Source organism: Arachis ipaensis, chromosome B8, assembly GCF_059453495.1.
Source record: "Arachis ipaensis isolate K30076 ecotype BB chromosome B8, ASM5945349v1, whole genome shotgun sequence".
NCBI classification, from domain to species: Eukaryota; Viridiplantae; Streptophyta; class Magnoliopsida; order Fabales; family Fabaceae; genus Arachis; species Arachis ipaensis.
In genome coordinates this window covers 139,212,145-139,228,874 of record NC_142443.1, presented here as the reverse complement: position 1 = coordinate 139,228,874, position 16,730 = coordinate 139,212,145, and the positions used below count along the sequence as shown (strand labels likewise).

The 16,730-nt window shown below is 36.4% G+C and overlaps 1 protein-coding gene across 1 annotated transcript; it reads right to left on the bottom strand.

The window, feature by feature from the left end:
- Positions 1 to 1,443: 1,443 nt before the first annotated feature.
- LOC107612771 (CBS domain-containing protein CBSCBSPB3) lies at positions 1,444 to 8,057 on the bottom strand. The gene is made up of 14 exons (XM_016314509.2): positions 7,632 to 8,057; positions 7,369 to 7,537; positions 6,626 to 6,758; positions 5,243 to 5,413; positions 4,516 to 4,594; positions 4,298 to 4,411; positions 4,023 to 4,089; positions 3,723 to 3,828; positions 3,580 to 3,638; positions 2,870 to 2,976; positions 2,662 to 2,792; positions 2,424 to 2,503; positions 2,249 to 2,338; positions 1,444 to 2,159 (listed from the first exon to the last, which is right to left on the bottom strand). The coding sequence occupies exons 1-14, from the start codon at positions 7,751 to 7,753 to the stop codon at positions 1,962 to 1,964; spliced, it is 1,626 nt and encodes a 541-aa protein (XP_016169995.2). The 5' UTR covers positions 7,754 to 8,057; the 3' UTR covers positions 1,444 to 1,961.
- Between the last annotated feature and the right edge of the window lie 8,673 nt (positions 8,058 to 16,730).

Sequence of the window (16,730 nt, the reverse complement as noted above, 5' to 3'; positions counted from 1 at the left end):
GTAAAGCGGTCCCAGAATTCCAACCCGCCTCGCCTAACGGCGGGTTGGCGGGCTAAACCCGCCAAATATTTTTTTTTTTACTTTTAATTATTAAATAATATATATAAAGGCATAAAAAAATCTCTTATATTTTTTTACTTTTAACTATTATAATTTCTAAAAGTATAAACAAATTATAATTTTTATATTCACAAACATTAAAGTCTTTGTAATTATAAATATTGTTCCCAAAGCAAAATAAACATAATTCAAAACATAATTATAAATATTGTCTCTAAAACAAAATAAACATAATCCAAAACACTCAATTTTCATTTTCTCTCTTGTAAGTTGGGTTGGGAGAAGTTGGGTTTTGACAAAAAAAAATTGTAAAAATACCCCTTGCCAAAAAAATACTAAGCCCGGCGGGGAAGCCCGCCCCGCCCCGCCAAAGCTAAAGCCCACTAAAACCCGCGGTTTAAGCGGTGCGGGTTAGACGGGCTTTTGTTATTTGCCGGTTCCAATTTTCCAGCCCGACCCATCTTTTGGCGGGTTACGCGGGCCGGCCCGACAGGTTTAGGCCCGTTTGCCACTCCTAGTAGCATGTAAGTCAATTCCCCCGTGGAGGCAAAATTTCACTGCAACAACCGAATCCACTTTAATAATCAGATGAGAGCAACCAATATTCAAAGCTAATTCCCCAAAGCTCCGCTTTCGTCACTGTTCCGCCGTCCAAATTAGCATTAAAACAAGCTATCAATCTTCTATCAGAGTCCTTAGGATCCCATCACAAGCTGCTCTTCCTCCATTTAACACATAGCCATCCAAGTTTTATATATGTTCTTATTTTTTCAGGTCTCTTTCCTTAAAACTGAGAGATATTTTTAATATCTAATTTGAGTTAATTTTATTTTTAATAATTTGAATAAATTTTAGTTTTTATCGTCACTTTTTAAATAGAGTTTTAAAATACTATTATTATTCTAAATAAACTTAAATTCTATTCCTATTGTTAAAATTCATCTTTATAGCAATTGCAGTTACATTATTCTTATTTAAAGTTTTTAGCTTGAGCCTTATTGGTATTTTACTATTTTTAGAAAGAGAAATATTAAAAAATTATCAAAATTTATTATTTTTTACTTACTTGTTCATCAAAATAATTATTTTAGTCTAATTTTTTTAGTTTTAATTTAATAATTCAATAATATATTTTATTCTATATTTTAAAATATTAATAATTAACTCATAGTCAAAAACAATAAATTTTGATGACCCTCTTACATTCTTCTTTTTAGAATTGTGTCATAAAAATAAATAAAAAAATTAAGACCTCATTTGATATAGTTTTTTGGACAGAAGCACTTCATTTGATAAATAAAAAAGATTTATTTATACTTAGTGTGTGCAAGCTACTTTTTTTTAAGATCTACCATTGCATATTCTATAACTGGAGAAAAAAAATGAACGAAAAACTCTGCCTACATTACATGGTAATACACCGATCACAAAACTTGGAGGATAATTATAATCCTCAATGATGTTAGTTCACATATTTCAGGAATTGCAAGTGTTGAATACTATGACATTTGAGTATTCATGCCACGGTTTTATCTTTACATATTTTCACTTGCAAGCAGAAGTGGTAACAGGTAACTAACAATTACATTGGAGTCAGAAATAGAAAAGTGTTCCATGTAACGTATTACGTGTTAAACGTCGTGCCGTCTCACATCCCATCTACGAGAAATGAGTCGACACAATGTCTGACACTTAATACGTACACGTAACATATCTCTTAAAAATATATGCAAAACCAAACAACCCTCACAAGACATTGGCTAAAACAACTACAAAATATAGTAAAGGAGAACTTTCACATCACCTTGCTGCAATGAATGAAGATTTAAGTGACAATAAAGCTAAGGAGTTTATACAGTATGATTTTTACTGCCTGTTGTGTTTTCCAACTGGTGAAGAAATCACTGATTTGAGCGCTTCAAGTAAGCCACCACGCCAATGCTCGTTAGAACAACAGCACCTGCAAAAATACTCGAGCGAATGGACAACATGCCGCCTTCTGTTTTCCGTCTCGTAGCTGTGGTTGTGGTCATGGCTATTGCAGACTGTGGTGTCACGGGTTTAGCTGAATCTGTAAACTCCAAATCCAACTTCAAGGCCTGAAATATAAAGATGCTTAAATGCATACACCAAATAAGAATTAAACCATGGAAACCGAGACAATAGCTTGTAAAAGCATAATCTTCACCTTCAGTCCTGCAGATCGAGCATAGCTGACAGCAGAAACGAGATCACTATCGTTTGCAATAACAATTTTATCACCTTCATCGTCATCATACTAGAAGGAAAGAAAAAACAAGCAACATAATAAATACATGAGCTTACAATCAAAAGGAAGAGACCTGAACTAGAAGAAGACATACCAAAATTACGGGGCGTGATCTGTCATTATTACTGACCCTTTCCATGATAGCAGATACAAGCTCATCTAGATTTTCCGCTCCTACAGAAAAGGGAGAGGTGATACAAAGTTTTTCCAAGAATAAAAGAATAGGTAGGAAAGAAAAATTACAACATTAACGTTTATCCACAAGAAGCTGAAGGCTAATTTTCGATAAGACAAATGATGTACTAGCAATGCTTTTCCAAGATGTCACTCACCACAGGTGACTCGATGCACTCGACCATTAGGATCCTCAAATTTAAAAGTAAATGAATTTCCATGACCTACAGTTTGGTATGTAGACTTTGCAGTATCTGCTCCATCTGAATTCATTATCCCGGAAACTTCACTGCGACCAAACATAAATGCTTGTTAAATGGCCAAAAAAAATTGTATACTGAAGTAAAATAGCTACAACCAAAGTACCTCTGAGTGTCATAATCATCTGGTGGCTCTAGCGCTAAAGCTGAGTCCCAAAATTTTTGCATAATTGAGTTTGCCATATCATTTACAGTTCCAGAGCTACTTTCAACCTACAAATTACATATAAATAGCTTAGTAACAAGACACCACAATCTGCATGATAATAGCAAATTTAGATACAAAGGTGTATACAAAGCTTAATAAACAATATTCACTGTATGTCAGGTAAGTACATAGCCAACAGTTCCAAAAAGAATTATCAAGAAAATATGCAAGAAGAATAATGAAAAGCTAACTTGCAGCAATATTCTGATCGTTCGGGGAAGGGTAACAGCTAACATTCAGCAATAGTCCAAATATAGATGGAAACAATCATATACATGAATACCATTGCATCTAGAAGGCACAAATACTTTATCAATACTTCAATTCCTTCAATCAAATTCAATGACTACGGAAAACACAGTTGGATAATATATGTAGACAACTTTTATCATTTAATTAGGAACAAAAAAAGAAAGACAAAATTTGAAGAATTTAAGACAAACTCCAGAATAATCCTTTCAGCGGGAAAAATTATAAGATATGCCATCCAAGTAGAGGGTAGAAAAAATTTTCTTCAAAAGTTAAAAGCTAAGGAGTTAAAATTGATGCTTGATAACAGAGTAGTCCATTATTCAACATTTTACGAGTATTTAAAACATAAAATTTACCAGAGAAATTGCAGCAGTTGTTATTTGCAAAACATCCAAACAAGCAGCAATGTTGCCGTCTGCAAAAAACAAATAATACTCGATGCCAAAAAAAAGGAAAAAGAGTAGAGAGATTATGTATGCATTTGAAAAAGCAAATTTACCTTTGTCCACCACTGGAAGATGTAAGAACTTCCCATCATGCATCATATGGAGTGCATCAAGAATTGTTGTCTCTAATGATGCATGTTCAGGGTTTGAAGTCATTACCTAATAAAAAATAAGTGACAAAGGGAATAATGAAGAAGAAAAGCAAATCAGCTCCTAATACCGAGCAATGTGTACCCATCAGCTTGAGGAAATAGTATCTCAGAATAAACCACTTTTATTATATATATATATATATATATATTTTGACAGAACTTTCAGTATAGTTACTTTAAACCCAAAGAAAACAGAACAACCTTTTCTACTGGAGTGGTGTCAGGAGCAAGATTTTGAGCCACAACACGCATAAGGATGTCCTTGGAACTGTATGTGATATTTACAGAACAATATATTATGAAAAGATAAGATATAGATCATTATGCAAAAAGCTAAATACCTAAATACAAAGAAGTCAAAAATCCAGTTCTAATATATGGAAGGACAATAAAGCTACTATTATGCAAAAAAAAAAATCTAAATCCATTTCTTGTATCTCATTCAAGGAGAACAAATCCTTAAAAAAGGATCTTACGTAAGTATCCCTTGAAGCTTGGTTTCATTTGCAATCACAGCTGAATTGACACGCAACTCCCGCATCTTTTTTGCAGCTACTTGGACAGGATCTGATGATGATACAATAGCAACCCTGGAAACACAATGCTACAGAATGTTGTAAGACTATTATATGTGAGCAAATCAACGTTTTTTAGAAATCTGTAAAAGCACAAAGAACAATGATGCGGAGATTACTTTGAATTTTCACCAACTATAGTTGACAAGGAAGGCTTAAACATGCGCTCCCTCAATGTTTCTATGAAAGCACTTGCAGCTGAAAAAATGATGATAATTGAAACAGAAAGTTACCATTATTATAGAAAAAGAGATAGAAAGAGAACATTCAACGCTTTTGAAATCACTACAGGAAGCGTAAAATTGAGATTAGGAAGTAGAACTAACAAAGAAAAAATCAAATTTCAAAAACCATGATAAGTGATAACCAATGAAACAAATTTTGAGGCAGGAAAAAAATTTTTATATAAATATAATCAATGGTTAAAGTTGATGATTGAATTGTAAATGTTCAAAATATATTTTACTTGGAAAAAAATAGTGGGGAATGAGGAAGTACATCTTGAGAGAGATAACTTGCTAAACATAAATAGAAAAGAAAACAGCAAACAGTTCGAAATAATCAAATCATCTAACTAGTAAACCAGAAAGATAAATTCCATATTCAAAAAAAAAAAAATCAACAGTACAACTACGAATTCAACTGTGGCAGTTCTCCTATAAACATTAAGGGAAGTGGAGAAGGGAAGGCTTGTAGTGTAAATTTTATACTACAAGTCCTCCATTTTCTTCCTCCTCCAACTCCAAACTCACCAAAAAAAACCCAAGGGAATACATTGCAGCAAGCAAAATGAATCGAAGAATTCATATACAACTAGTATTAAAAGATGTATGTATAGTTACCAACCAGATCCATTACTACCCCTTTGCAACTCCACCCCCTCAACTGCAGCTGCAATGGCACTCCCTTGCTGAGCTGCCTTCTCCATCCTAGATATGGCATCGTATAGACATTTGGTGATATCCAGCATGGCAATGACTTCACCATTTTCCACAACAGGCAAGTGCCTGAATTTACCTATTCAGTTTGAGAAATCAATTTATATCTCCCTCAACAGATTGCTTTGCATGTCATGACTCCAGCAAACAAGATGTGAGAAACTAATGAAATCCTTACTCATATACTACATGATTATCAAAATCAAGGGTACACAAATAGTAAGAAAACATACTGAGATCCACGATACGACTTACGAGGAGCAGGAAGGACTAGACCACATGACTTTAGGACAGAAATTTGATTAATTTAAGTGACAGCAAGAATTGCCAAATGGAAAAAATAGTTAATCAATTTTTCAATCCATGTCTGCAAATTTTATGAAATGTTATCAGTTTGAAGGCAATAAGCTATCATCCAATTCAATGACTTAGATATGCCACTGCAATGGATCATCACGTCTTACCTATTTACTATTGCTCCTACTAGACACTTCAGACATGGCTCCTAAAAGATGTAACAAAGAAAACAACTATGCTCACATTTAAAAAGCATACCCTCTTACCAACCAAACATCTGAAACAACTTCTTTTGACCAAGCAACACTACACTAGCAAATGGAACCGGACTGACTCTGGAATATGTTAATAAGTAATAACAAATACATTATATCTAGTTGTCTACAGTCATTGTCAAAGCTAACATATGAAACCCTTTTCTTGTGTACAATTATTGTCAAATAGCAACCAAAATATAGATGCAAATAATAGTGCAAAGGATAATAGATACTAGATACTAGATAGTCATTCTCATTCATATAGTTCATATCCTAGGGTGTATATTTTTTGTACTCCCATGTCAGAAATATCACACTTAATGAACAACCAAATTCCAAAACCATAAAGATTGATTATATCCTCAGTAAACAGTAACAAAATTTATACTTAGTTCTTACTTCTGAGACAAAATCAAATGGCCATAAGAGTCTTGTACCTCAAAGTGTTCCATAAAAGGTAGAGACTTAATTACAATTGATAATATACGATTACCATGATGAATCTAAAGGTCTATAAGAAACTAATTCATTCTAGGAACAGCAAAAAGTCAAAACCACCACAAAGATTATCCTAGTTTTGGAAACTTAAATATGGCTTTGAATGTCAGCAGCTAAGCCAGTAACAGAAATTGTGGTAGGCATCAGTAGCATTTTCTAATTTCTAGCAACTTCCTCTGGAACTTTAAACCATTGTCTAATGCCCAATACTAAGGATAAAGAAACTATAAGACACTAACCTTGGACCATCTTCTGAAGAGCTTCGATGGCGAGTGTATCAGAAGTGACAAATATAGGAGTGCGTGTCATAACTTTGGAGACCGGTGTTTGCTCTGGCACCAGCCCCTCCGCAATAACTCTACTAGCCACATCCTATCCACAGCATAAACAAGCTTTGCAAATCACATACAAAAAATAATATAAGAAAAAAAACTTAACTTTGTCAATCTAATATATATGGAGAAAAGCATTGGAGCAACTATTGAGTTGTCTCCGACGTCAAAGGTTCAAACTGTGGTGTGGTATCAACCATTGATGCAATTATCAGGTTAAGCTGTCACATTACACCCTTTGTTTACATAAGATGCTTGTGTGGCAGGCTGCTTTAATACATATATATATATATATAAGCTTTCACTCAGCCACTCGATACCTTAAAAAGCCTTACAAATAAATAAGTTGGAAACATGTTTGGGGTGGGTAGAATTGTTTTTTCACTATGCATGTCCAGTTACATTGCCAGAACTGATTTAGTCTTTAAATTCAATCTTCCGAGAAGTGATTTATTTATTTATTTATATAACTTTACCTTGTGTCCGATCACTTTTAAAGGAACTACCCTATTAATTCAAATCAAAATCAATTAATTCTACATAAATTCAAACCTACAAAAGCAGAACCAATCACACATAACTATAACTTCATTATCTTTGGATTCTACCTTCTAGAATTGATTTGGTAAGAAGTAAAACTAACTCCAAACCTTGTCAGTGAGAATTCCGGAGAGGAGAGCATTGGAATCAGTGAGCAAGACGGCGTTAACGCGGCGGGCTGCCATTCTCCGGCAGGCGTCGTAGACAGTTGTCCCATCGGGAATCGTCAGCGCCTTCGACAACCGCAACTTCTTAACCGTCCTTTCTCCACCATCCCCCCTATTATCATAAATAAATAATTGAATTAAAAACGTTTCCAAATAAAAATAATAATAATGCGAAAACGATATATGATGGAACAGTATCGACGTACGGTTGCGGCGGAGGTGGAGACGGAGGTTTGGAGGAGGTTCCGCCGTTCTCGGATTTTCTGGAGGCGGTGGAGGAGGAGCGTCTGCTCTTCCTGGATTGAGTTTGAGAAACTTGACCACTCATTTTTTTTTTTTTTTTGTCTGAGTGTATGAATTATGAAATTGAATTTGTGAAGATGGTATGATATGATATGATATAATATAATAAATTATAATGAAAATGAAAATGAAGATGAGAATAAAAAGAGTATTATTGTAACCCACATATCTGTGTGGCGTGTTCGTTGATGTCAAAATCAAAAAGAGACAGAGAGAGGGTTATGTTATTGGTGATGTTAAGAAAGATAGGGTTCCATTTATCAGTTTTCTTTCTTTGTCTCTTCAGATACCTCAAATTATTATTGCTTCCTTGTTTTTTCCCACTCCTCAAAGGTTCAAATTATTTTCATTTTCTTATATTTAAAAGAAGATTAATATATTTGTTTAGTTAATGGTTTTCAATTTTTATTACCTGTGCTGTTATGGAGAGAATCTAAAATTATACTTACAATAATTAATTAATTAATTAGTAGTGAGCATATTTTTTTAATAATAACAAAAAAGAGAGATATCGGAGGCTGTCTGTGTAAGTCCACGCTACGGTCGGATGAGCTGGTGGCCACGCTTAAATGTTTTTATTATTATTTTTTATTTGTTTATTTGGCAAATTGCTTTGTCTTTTTAAAACTTTTTCCGTGTGTTAAATGTGAAGTATTAAGAATGAATATGCCAATCTTTTTGCTAAGCGTAATAGTAACGATCCAAAAACAAAAGAATTTTGATTTGTTTATATTGCAAAAAGTAACCAACCCAAACGGCACACGAGGTCTATTATTGGACTCAATGTCCAAGTATTCCCAAAAGTAATCGTCTCTGAAACTGATTCAACGGATGTATTTATTGCATATCAAAGAGAACCAAAATCAGAAATAAGGAATGATGCAGATTTGGCATTGCGCATTCAAAAATTACTTAGCAGAGAAATGAGAGGTACATTTCACCTTGGTGCTTGGAGAAGCGAATGTCGTAGAACTTGAATGAGTATATAGAGTAGCTAGAGGCTAAAATTTTTATATATGGATAATTTTAATGTGAAATACAAAAATATTTGATGATTTTAGTGTTTTACAATGTTGTGATAGTAGCACAAAATGTCACTGACGTTTTGTAATAAAAAAAATTATTTTAATTATTAAAACACAAAACATCACTGACATTTTGTTAGAAAAATATTATTTTAATTGAAAAAACACAAAACGTCATTGACGTTTTGTAAATGACCATAATTGTATTTAACACACAGTTTGGTTCATAATGAAGGATTTCACCTCTAGTAATACAATATTAAAAAAAAAAAAGTTCGTAGTTAGAACCTCCCAACAACATTGCAATGCTCTTCTTAAAAATTTTGATGCTACGTTAGTTTTAGAAATCTCTTTAACTCCTTGTATCTCTTTTTTTTTTCTTTTGTCTTTTTTTCTTTTATTTTTCAGTCACCAAAAATATGTGCCAAATAATGCAGTTTAGAGGTAAAAAAAAATATATTAGCGTAAAAAATAATTTAGACTATACGAGTATATTTAATAAAATAATGTGTCTACTAATTTATCTGTCATAAATTAATGTGAATAATAATAATAATAATAATAATAATAATAATAATAATAAATAATGTATTACAGTTAGAGGGAAAAACAAAATGAGCTCAGCTCTCGTTTTAAACTTTTGATACATATATCTTGTTTGGGGGTTATTTTTAATTATTTCTTACATAGAAAGCATTTTATCAACTAAACGAATTTTAACTATCTACTTTATTCTTATGTCACAGAGAACAGTTTGGGCCAGCAATTTTAATTTATATTAATCAACATTTTTAGTCAAGAGTCTAACATTTTTAGTTAATAGTTTAGTACTATATTTTTGGACAATATATTTAAATATTATTGACTATTTAGTATTTACTAGTTAAAGTCAATAAATTATGCTAACTATATATATAGCATTTTTGATATGTTTAAAAGAACAATTAAAACTTAAAAGAATAAAATATTAACCAATTTAAATTAATTAGAATAATTATCTCACTTATCTATTTAAACAAGTATTAGAAATTTAAATCTTATTTTATGTATACTTTATTTAGAGGATATTAACATTTGCCATAATCTTACTAAGTTTGGTTAATCCAATCTCATTCACTTTAATGCAATGTGATTTGATTTCAATTCAATTCAACATTGTTCAATTGGATTTGGTTGAGCTAGTTAGACTTAGACTAATCGGATTAGTTTTGTTTGGATTGGTTTGACTTGTTTTAATTTGATTTGATTTAGTTCTATTATGTTTCATTTAAAATTCGGTATGATCTAGTCTAAATTAATTTGTTCAACTTAATTTTGTTTTATTTTAGTTCAGTGCAAGCCTCTGAAATTTATTTACTTTGATGCTTAATTCAATTCAAAAAGCGTATTTTTTTTATTATTTTATAATTTTTTGTTTTTTTGTTTATTAAATATTGATACAATTTGTGAATATCAAATATAAAAATATAGTCTATGGCAATAAAATACCACAAAAATTATTACACCACTCAATAAAAATAAAAAATAAATATCATGAATTCAACCAATTTAAATAATTAAACTCACTCGTCTATTTAAATAAATATGAAAAGTTTGAATTTAATTTTATATATAATAATTTATTAAAAAATTTAAATAACATTTAGATTTGTAATAGATTAATTTTTTACTTTGTCATACTAAGAGATATGGTAGGTGTTCCGAGAGTTACCTGAAACGTTGATTTGGACCTGAACGTGAGGTCCAGGTCCCTTGTGATGGCAGCGTCCGACCTCTTTGGTGTCGTAGTGCCGCCTGTCCGAGTTCCTCGTGACGAGGTGGGGGTGGTACCTGCAAGAGACTCCGATACTTAAGTTAGCAGGGATTTTAAGCAGGTTTTTAGTATAGTAGAACGTGAATTATACCTGGGGGTGCCATTGTATTTATAGTAGAGTAGATAACTACCTTTGTTAGAGTAGTTCCATCTTTATTGATGGATAATCGTTCCCTTTATCTTGGGAGTTTGTTAGGATCTATTTTTCACGAAAGATAGAGATAGTTGAAGAGATTTGGGAAGGCAGTTATTTAGATAAGCATAAGCTACCCTTTTGAAGTGTGACCGACCTCTTTAAGGAGGTCGAGTATGCGGTAAAGACCACCCTTTTAGGTGCCCCTTTTAGCTAGCTTTTGTATTTTGGGCCAGGGTATAAACAGTGCCCCTGCTTGAGTCCTGATCCTTTTATAGGTCGGGCTCAAGCATTTTGTGACTTCTACTTTTGAAATGGAGTTTATGTTTTTGTAGTTGAACACAGTTTGCTCAACTTTTAGGTCTTAGCAACTTTGTTAAATTTTGAGTTATTAGTTTTCTTTTCATAGTTCTGACTTCGAGTAGTCGGCCTTTATTAAGCAATGCTCATAACTCTTTAGTGTAGTTCCTTTTGCGGTGGTAATGCCTATTGTACTTTAATTTTTGAGTTTTTGTTTGTCGGTTTTCTTTCGCAGGTCCGACTTCGAGTAGGCCTTCGTTAAGTTACTTTTGCAACTCTATTTTTGTTCCGACCTGTTTTTAGGTCGCTTCGTACGAGTTACTTATATAACTTCTTACATTAACTTGTACCTTGTCGCTTTATCTTGTCGGCCATGTTAGTTCAGACAATGATTTTTGCGGTTTGTCGAGCTTAAGTTTAATGCGTTCGAGACAGGACACTTAAAAAGAAAAACCAGGAACCTTTTATTGAAATAAAAAATTCCTTTATAGGATTTTGATAAGGGCTGGGGTACCCTTATTCCTTGTACTGGTGTCTCATTAAAAAATCCTTTTTATTTGGAAAAAAGAGTGCACCTAGGTACAAGGTTTCTAGCTGTAGTATCTCTTCAGGTTGTAAGCGTGCCAAGACCTCGGGAGCTCCCGCCCTTGGCAGTCGGACACCTTATAGGAACCTTTACTTAGGACCTCTATTATCTTGTAAGGTCCTTTCCAGTTTGCAGCAAGCTTTCTTTCACCCGACTTTTGCGTCCCGATGTCGTTCCAGATCAGGACGAGGTCGTCGGTGGTGAAGCTTCTCCTGGTCACCTTTTTGTTGTATCTTAGAGTCATCCTTTGCTTCAGAGCTTCTTCCTTAATCCAAGCTCTTTTCCGGACTTCATGTAAGAGGTCGAGCTCTTCTCATTGAGCTTGGGTGTTGGTCTTTTCATCGAAAAACAAGACTCTAGGGGATTCTTCAGCTAGTTCTATGAGAATTACTACTTCCATTTCATATACAAAGTCGGAAGGGTGACTCTCCCGTTGTGGAATGTGGAGTGGTCCGATAGGCCCACAAGACTTGAAGAAGCTCGTCAGCCCAAGCTCCTTTTCTGTCTTGCAATCGGCGCTTTAACCCGGCCAATATGACTTTGTTGGCAGCTTCAACTTTTCCATTGGCTTGGGGTGCTCTACGAATGTGAACTGGTGTTTAATTTTCAAGTCAGACACCAGACTTCTAAAGGTCGAGTCGGTAAATTGCGTTCCATTATCGTGGTGATGGAGTGAGGGACTACAAACCTTGTGATAATGTTCTTATACAAGAATTTCTGACTTCTTTGAGTGGTGATGGCTGCTAAGGGCTCTGCCTTGATCCATTTAGTAAAATAATCGACCCCTACGATGAGGTACTTGACTTGCTCTGGTGCTTGGGAAAATGGTCTGAGCAGGTCCAGTCCCCATTTAACAAATGGCCATGGTGAGGTGACACTGATAAGCTCTTCAGGGAACGCCACATGGAAATTGGCATGTTTCTGGCAAGGTGGGCACGTTTTGACGAACTCGGCTGCCTCTTTTTGTATGGTCGGCCAGAAGAAGCCAGCTCGAATCACTTTCTTGACTAGCGACCGAGCTCCTAGATGATTTTTACATATGCCACTGTGTACGTCCTCCAAGACATCCTTTGTGCTGGAGGTCGGGAAACATTTTAAGAGGGGTGTTAAGATCCCTCTTTTGTATAAGATATTGTGGACCAGGGTGTAGTTTTGTGCCTCCTTTATAAGCCTTTTGGCCTCCTTTTCATTTTTGGGGAGCAGGTTGAATTTGAGGTAGTTGACTATGGGAGCCATCCATCATAGGTGTTGATTGCGTATGGTCAACACGTCTTCTTCCTTTGATATGGATGGTTTTTGTAGGGTTTTCTAAATGAGGCTTCTATTATTGCTCCCTGCCTTGGTGCTGGCTAGTTTTGATAGGGCATCAGCTCGGACATTATTTTCCCGAGTTATATATGGGACATCACTTTCAGAAAAGTGTGTCAACTGTCATCGTGTTTCATTCAGGTACTTTTTCATAGTGGAGTCCCTAGGTTGGTAGGTGCCATTAATTTGTAAAGTTACTATTTGCGAATCACTTAACACTACTACCTTTTCTGCCTCCACTTCTTTAGCCATTTTCAACCCAGCTAGTAGAGCTTCATATTTTGCTTGATTATTAGAAGCAGGAAATTCGAACTTTAGGGACAGTTCTATCCGAGTTCCTTGGTCGCTTTCTAGGATAACACCAGCGCCGCTTCCAGATTTATTTGATGATCCATCCACGTACAGGCTCCACGTGGTGGGGTTACCATAACTTTCAGTGTATTCAACGATGAAGTCGACGGGGTATTATGATTTGATGGTTGTCCGAGTTTTGTATCTTAAGTCGAACTCGGCTAGCTCTACCGCCCATTGCAGGATCTTCCCTGCTAAGTTCATTTTTTGTAGGATTTTTTTCGTTGATTGATTGGTACGAACTTTAATGGTATGGGCATGGAAATAGGGTTGTAGCCTTCGAGATGTAAGAACAAGAGCATAAGCAAACTTTTCTATTTTTTGATAATTCAACTCTGTTCCTTACAGGGCTGTGCTGATGAAGTAGATAAGTTGCTGTCCCCTTTCGTCTTCTCGAACCAGAGCTGAGGCTATAGCCCAACTTTTCATTGACAAGTATAGTACGAGTTCTTCTCCCTTTTCAGGTCGGGTAAGGATGTGTGGTTTCTCCAAGAAGGCCTTGAAGCCTTGGAAAGCCTGTTCGCATTCCAGGGTCTACTCAAATTACTTTCCTTTCCTCAGAATTGAGTAGAGTGGGAGGGATTTGAGGGCTGATCCTGACATGAACCTGGATAGAGCGGCCAACCTTCCATTTAATTGTTGGACTTCCTTAATACATGTCGGACTCTTCATGTTGAGTATGGCCTGACATTTGTCAGGATTAGCTTCTATGCCTCTTTGAGTCAACATGAACCCCAGAAACTTCCCAACTTATATTGTGAAGGTGCATTTTGAGGGATTTATTCTCATCTTATGCTTCTTTATAGTGGAGAAGACTTCTGAAAGGTCAGACCAGAGTGTTCTGTCCTCTTTGGTCTTAACGAGCATATCATCCACATATACCTCCATGATTTTTCCCATGTGAGGGGAAAACACCTTATTCATCATTCTTTGATAAGTAGCTTTTGCATTCTTTAATCCAAAAGGCATTACTATGTAGCAATAGTTTGCCTTTGGAGTTATGAACGAGGTCTTTTCCTGATCCGGCTTGTACGTTGGGATTTGATTGTACCCCGAGTAGGCATCCATGAAGGATAGATATTTGTAACCTGACGCTGAGTCGACTAAAGCATCAATGCTAGGGAGCGGATAAGGGTCTTTAGGGCAGGCTTTGTTGAGGTCGGTATAATCGACACACATTCTCTATTTTACGTTTTGCTTTTTTACCGACACGACATTGGCCAGCCAAAGCGGATATTTGACCTCCCTTATGATTCCTATTTCTAGAAAAGCTTGCACTTGTTCTTCTACGGCTTGCGTTCGCTTTGGTATGAGCTTCCTATGCTTTTGCTGGACAGGTTGGGAACCTGGGTATACATCAAGCTTATGGCACATCAAGTTAGGATCTATACCGGACATGTCGGAGGTTTTCCAGACAAAGAGATCGGAGTTTTTCCTCAATAATACCACGAGCTGTTTCTTCAGGCTTTCCTCCAGGTTTGCCTCAATGCTCGTCGTCTTGTCGGGGTGGTCTCCGATTTGTATCTCTTCTATTTTGCCTTTTGGTTGGGGTCGTAGTTGTTCTCAAACTCGGACTCCACCTAACTCAATTGTGTTGACTTCTTTGCCTTCTGAGCTGCCTTTCAAATTGAGGCTCTCATTATAACATTTTCTTGCTAGCCTTTGATCTCCTTTAATGGTGACGACCCCTTCAGGTGTGGGAAACTTCATGCAAAGATGTGGGGTGGAAACGACGGCTGCAAGTCGGTTAAGGGTTGTCCGACCTATTAGGGCATTGTATGCTGAATTTTCGTTGACCACAATGAAGTCGATACTCAGTGTCCTTGACGTGGCTCCTTTTCCGAAGGTGGTGTACAATGAGATGTAGCCTAGAGGTCGGATCGGAATATCTCCTAATGCAAAGAGGCTATCCGAGTATGCCCTTAGATCCTTTTCCTCTAACCCGAGCTTATCAAAGGCGGGTTAAAACAGGATATCCACTGAGCTGCCTTGATCCACCAAAGTCTGGTGAAGGTTAGCGTTGGCTAAGATCATAGTTATTACCATTGGGACATCATGTCCGGGTACTATACCCTAAGCATCTTCTTTAGTGAAGGAGATGGTGGGTAGGTCGGTAATCGATCGTCCTGCCCGACTTGATATACTTCCTTAAGGTGTCTTTTCTGCAAGGATTTTGATACTCATCCCCCCACGAATCCTCCATTGATCATATGTATATGTCGTTCAAGGGTGTGAGGAGGGCGCTCTGGTCGTCCTTCTGCTTCATCCCTTCTTCTTTTCCTTGGGTCGTCCGACCTGTCTTCTAGGTATCTATCAAGTCGGCCTTTCCTGGCTAACTTTTCAATGACGTTTTTGATATCGTAGCATTCATTGTTGAAATATCCGTATAGTTTGTGGTACTCGCAATATTTTGTTTGACTTCCAGCTTTCTTGTGTTTAATCAGACGATGAGGTGGAAGCTTCTCTGTGTCGCATATCTCTCTGTAGACATCGACCAGGAAAACCCTTTAAGGGGTGTAGTTGTGATACTTTCGAGGTTTTTCTACATTTTGTTCTTCTTTTTTATTGGGTTCCCTTTCTTTGTCCTGATTTTGATGATAGGGCGAGTCGGTTTGCGGGGGAGGTTCCCTAAGTTGGGAGTTTTCTTCCATGTTGATGTATTTTTCCGTCTTTTCTTGTACTTCATTCAGAGATGAAGGATGTCGCTTAGATATGGACTGGGAGAATGGCCCTTCTTTTAAACCATTGACCAAACTTATTATTGCCGCTTCAGTTGGTAGGCTTTGGATCTCTAAGCAAGCCTTGTTGAATCTTTTCATTTACTCGCAGGAGGTCGGGGACGACCTCTTGCTTTACTCCTAGCAGGCTCGGAGCGTGTTTTGTCTTGTCTTTCTGAATGGAAAATCTGGTCAGAAATTTTCTGGCCAAGTCGTCAAAACTAGTGACCAACCTGGGGGACATGCCATCAAACCATTTCAGGGCAGCCTTCATTAAAGTAGTTGGGAAGGCTTTGCAACAAGTTGTGTCAGAAGCATCAGCCAAGTACATCCTGCTTCTGAATTTACTGAGGTGGTGGCTAGGGTCGAACGTTCCGTCATAGAGGTCCATGTCGGGTGATTTGAAGTTCCTGAGAACTTTGGCCTTCATGATCTCCTTTATGAACGGATCTTGTCCTCCCAAGGGACTTTCTGACCTAGTAGTCCAACTTCGAAAGTCGGCTTCCATCTTCTAGAGCTTTTCTTCTAGCTCCTTATGTCTTCTTACTTCTCTTCTTAGTTCCTGCTCGGCCTCTCGTTGTTGCTCGGCCTTGCGTTCGAGCTGTCTTAAGCGATCTTGCTGTCCATGGACCATGGTCAATATCTCTGTCACGTGAGGATGGTTCTCGTCCCCGAGGTGGTGTACTTCAAAATGGATCCTCTTAAGGTGAGGGTTTCCTGAAGGCCCTTCTCCATGAGGTCCTTCCATAAATTATGGTGGAGGGGGAAG

Excerpts from the sequence above, each read along its gene's own strand:
- LOC107612771 (XM_016314509.2), bottom strand. The coding sequence starts at position 7,753 with ATGAGTGGTCAAGTTTCTCAAACTCAATCCAGGAAGAGCAGACGCTCC. Across the intron at positions 4,595-5,242 it reads AAGGGGTAGTAATGGATCTG|CTGCAAGTGCTTTCATAGAA; the intron begins GTTGGTAACTAT and ends TCATTTTTTCAG. Across the intron at positions 3,829-4,022 it reads ACACCACTCCAGTAGAAAAG|GTAATGACTTCAAACCCTGA; the intron begins GTTGTTCTGTTT and ends ATTTTTTATTAG.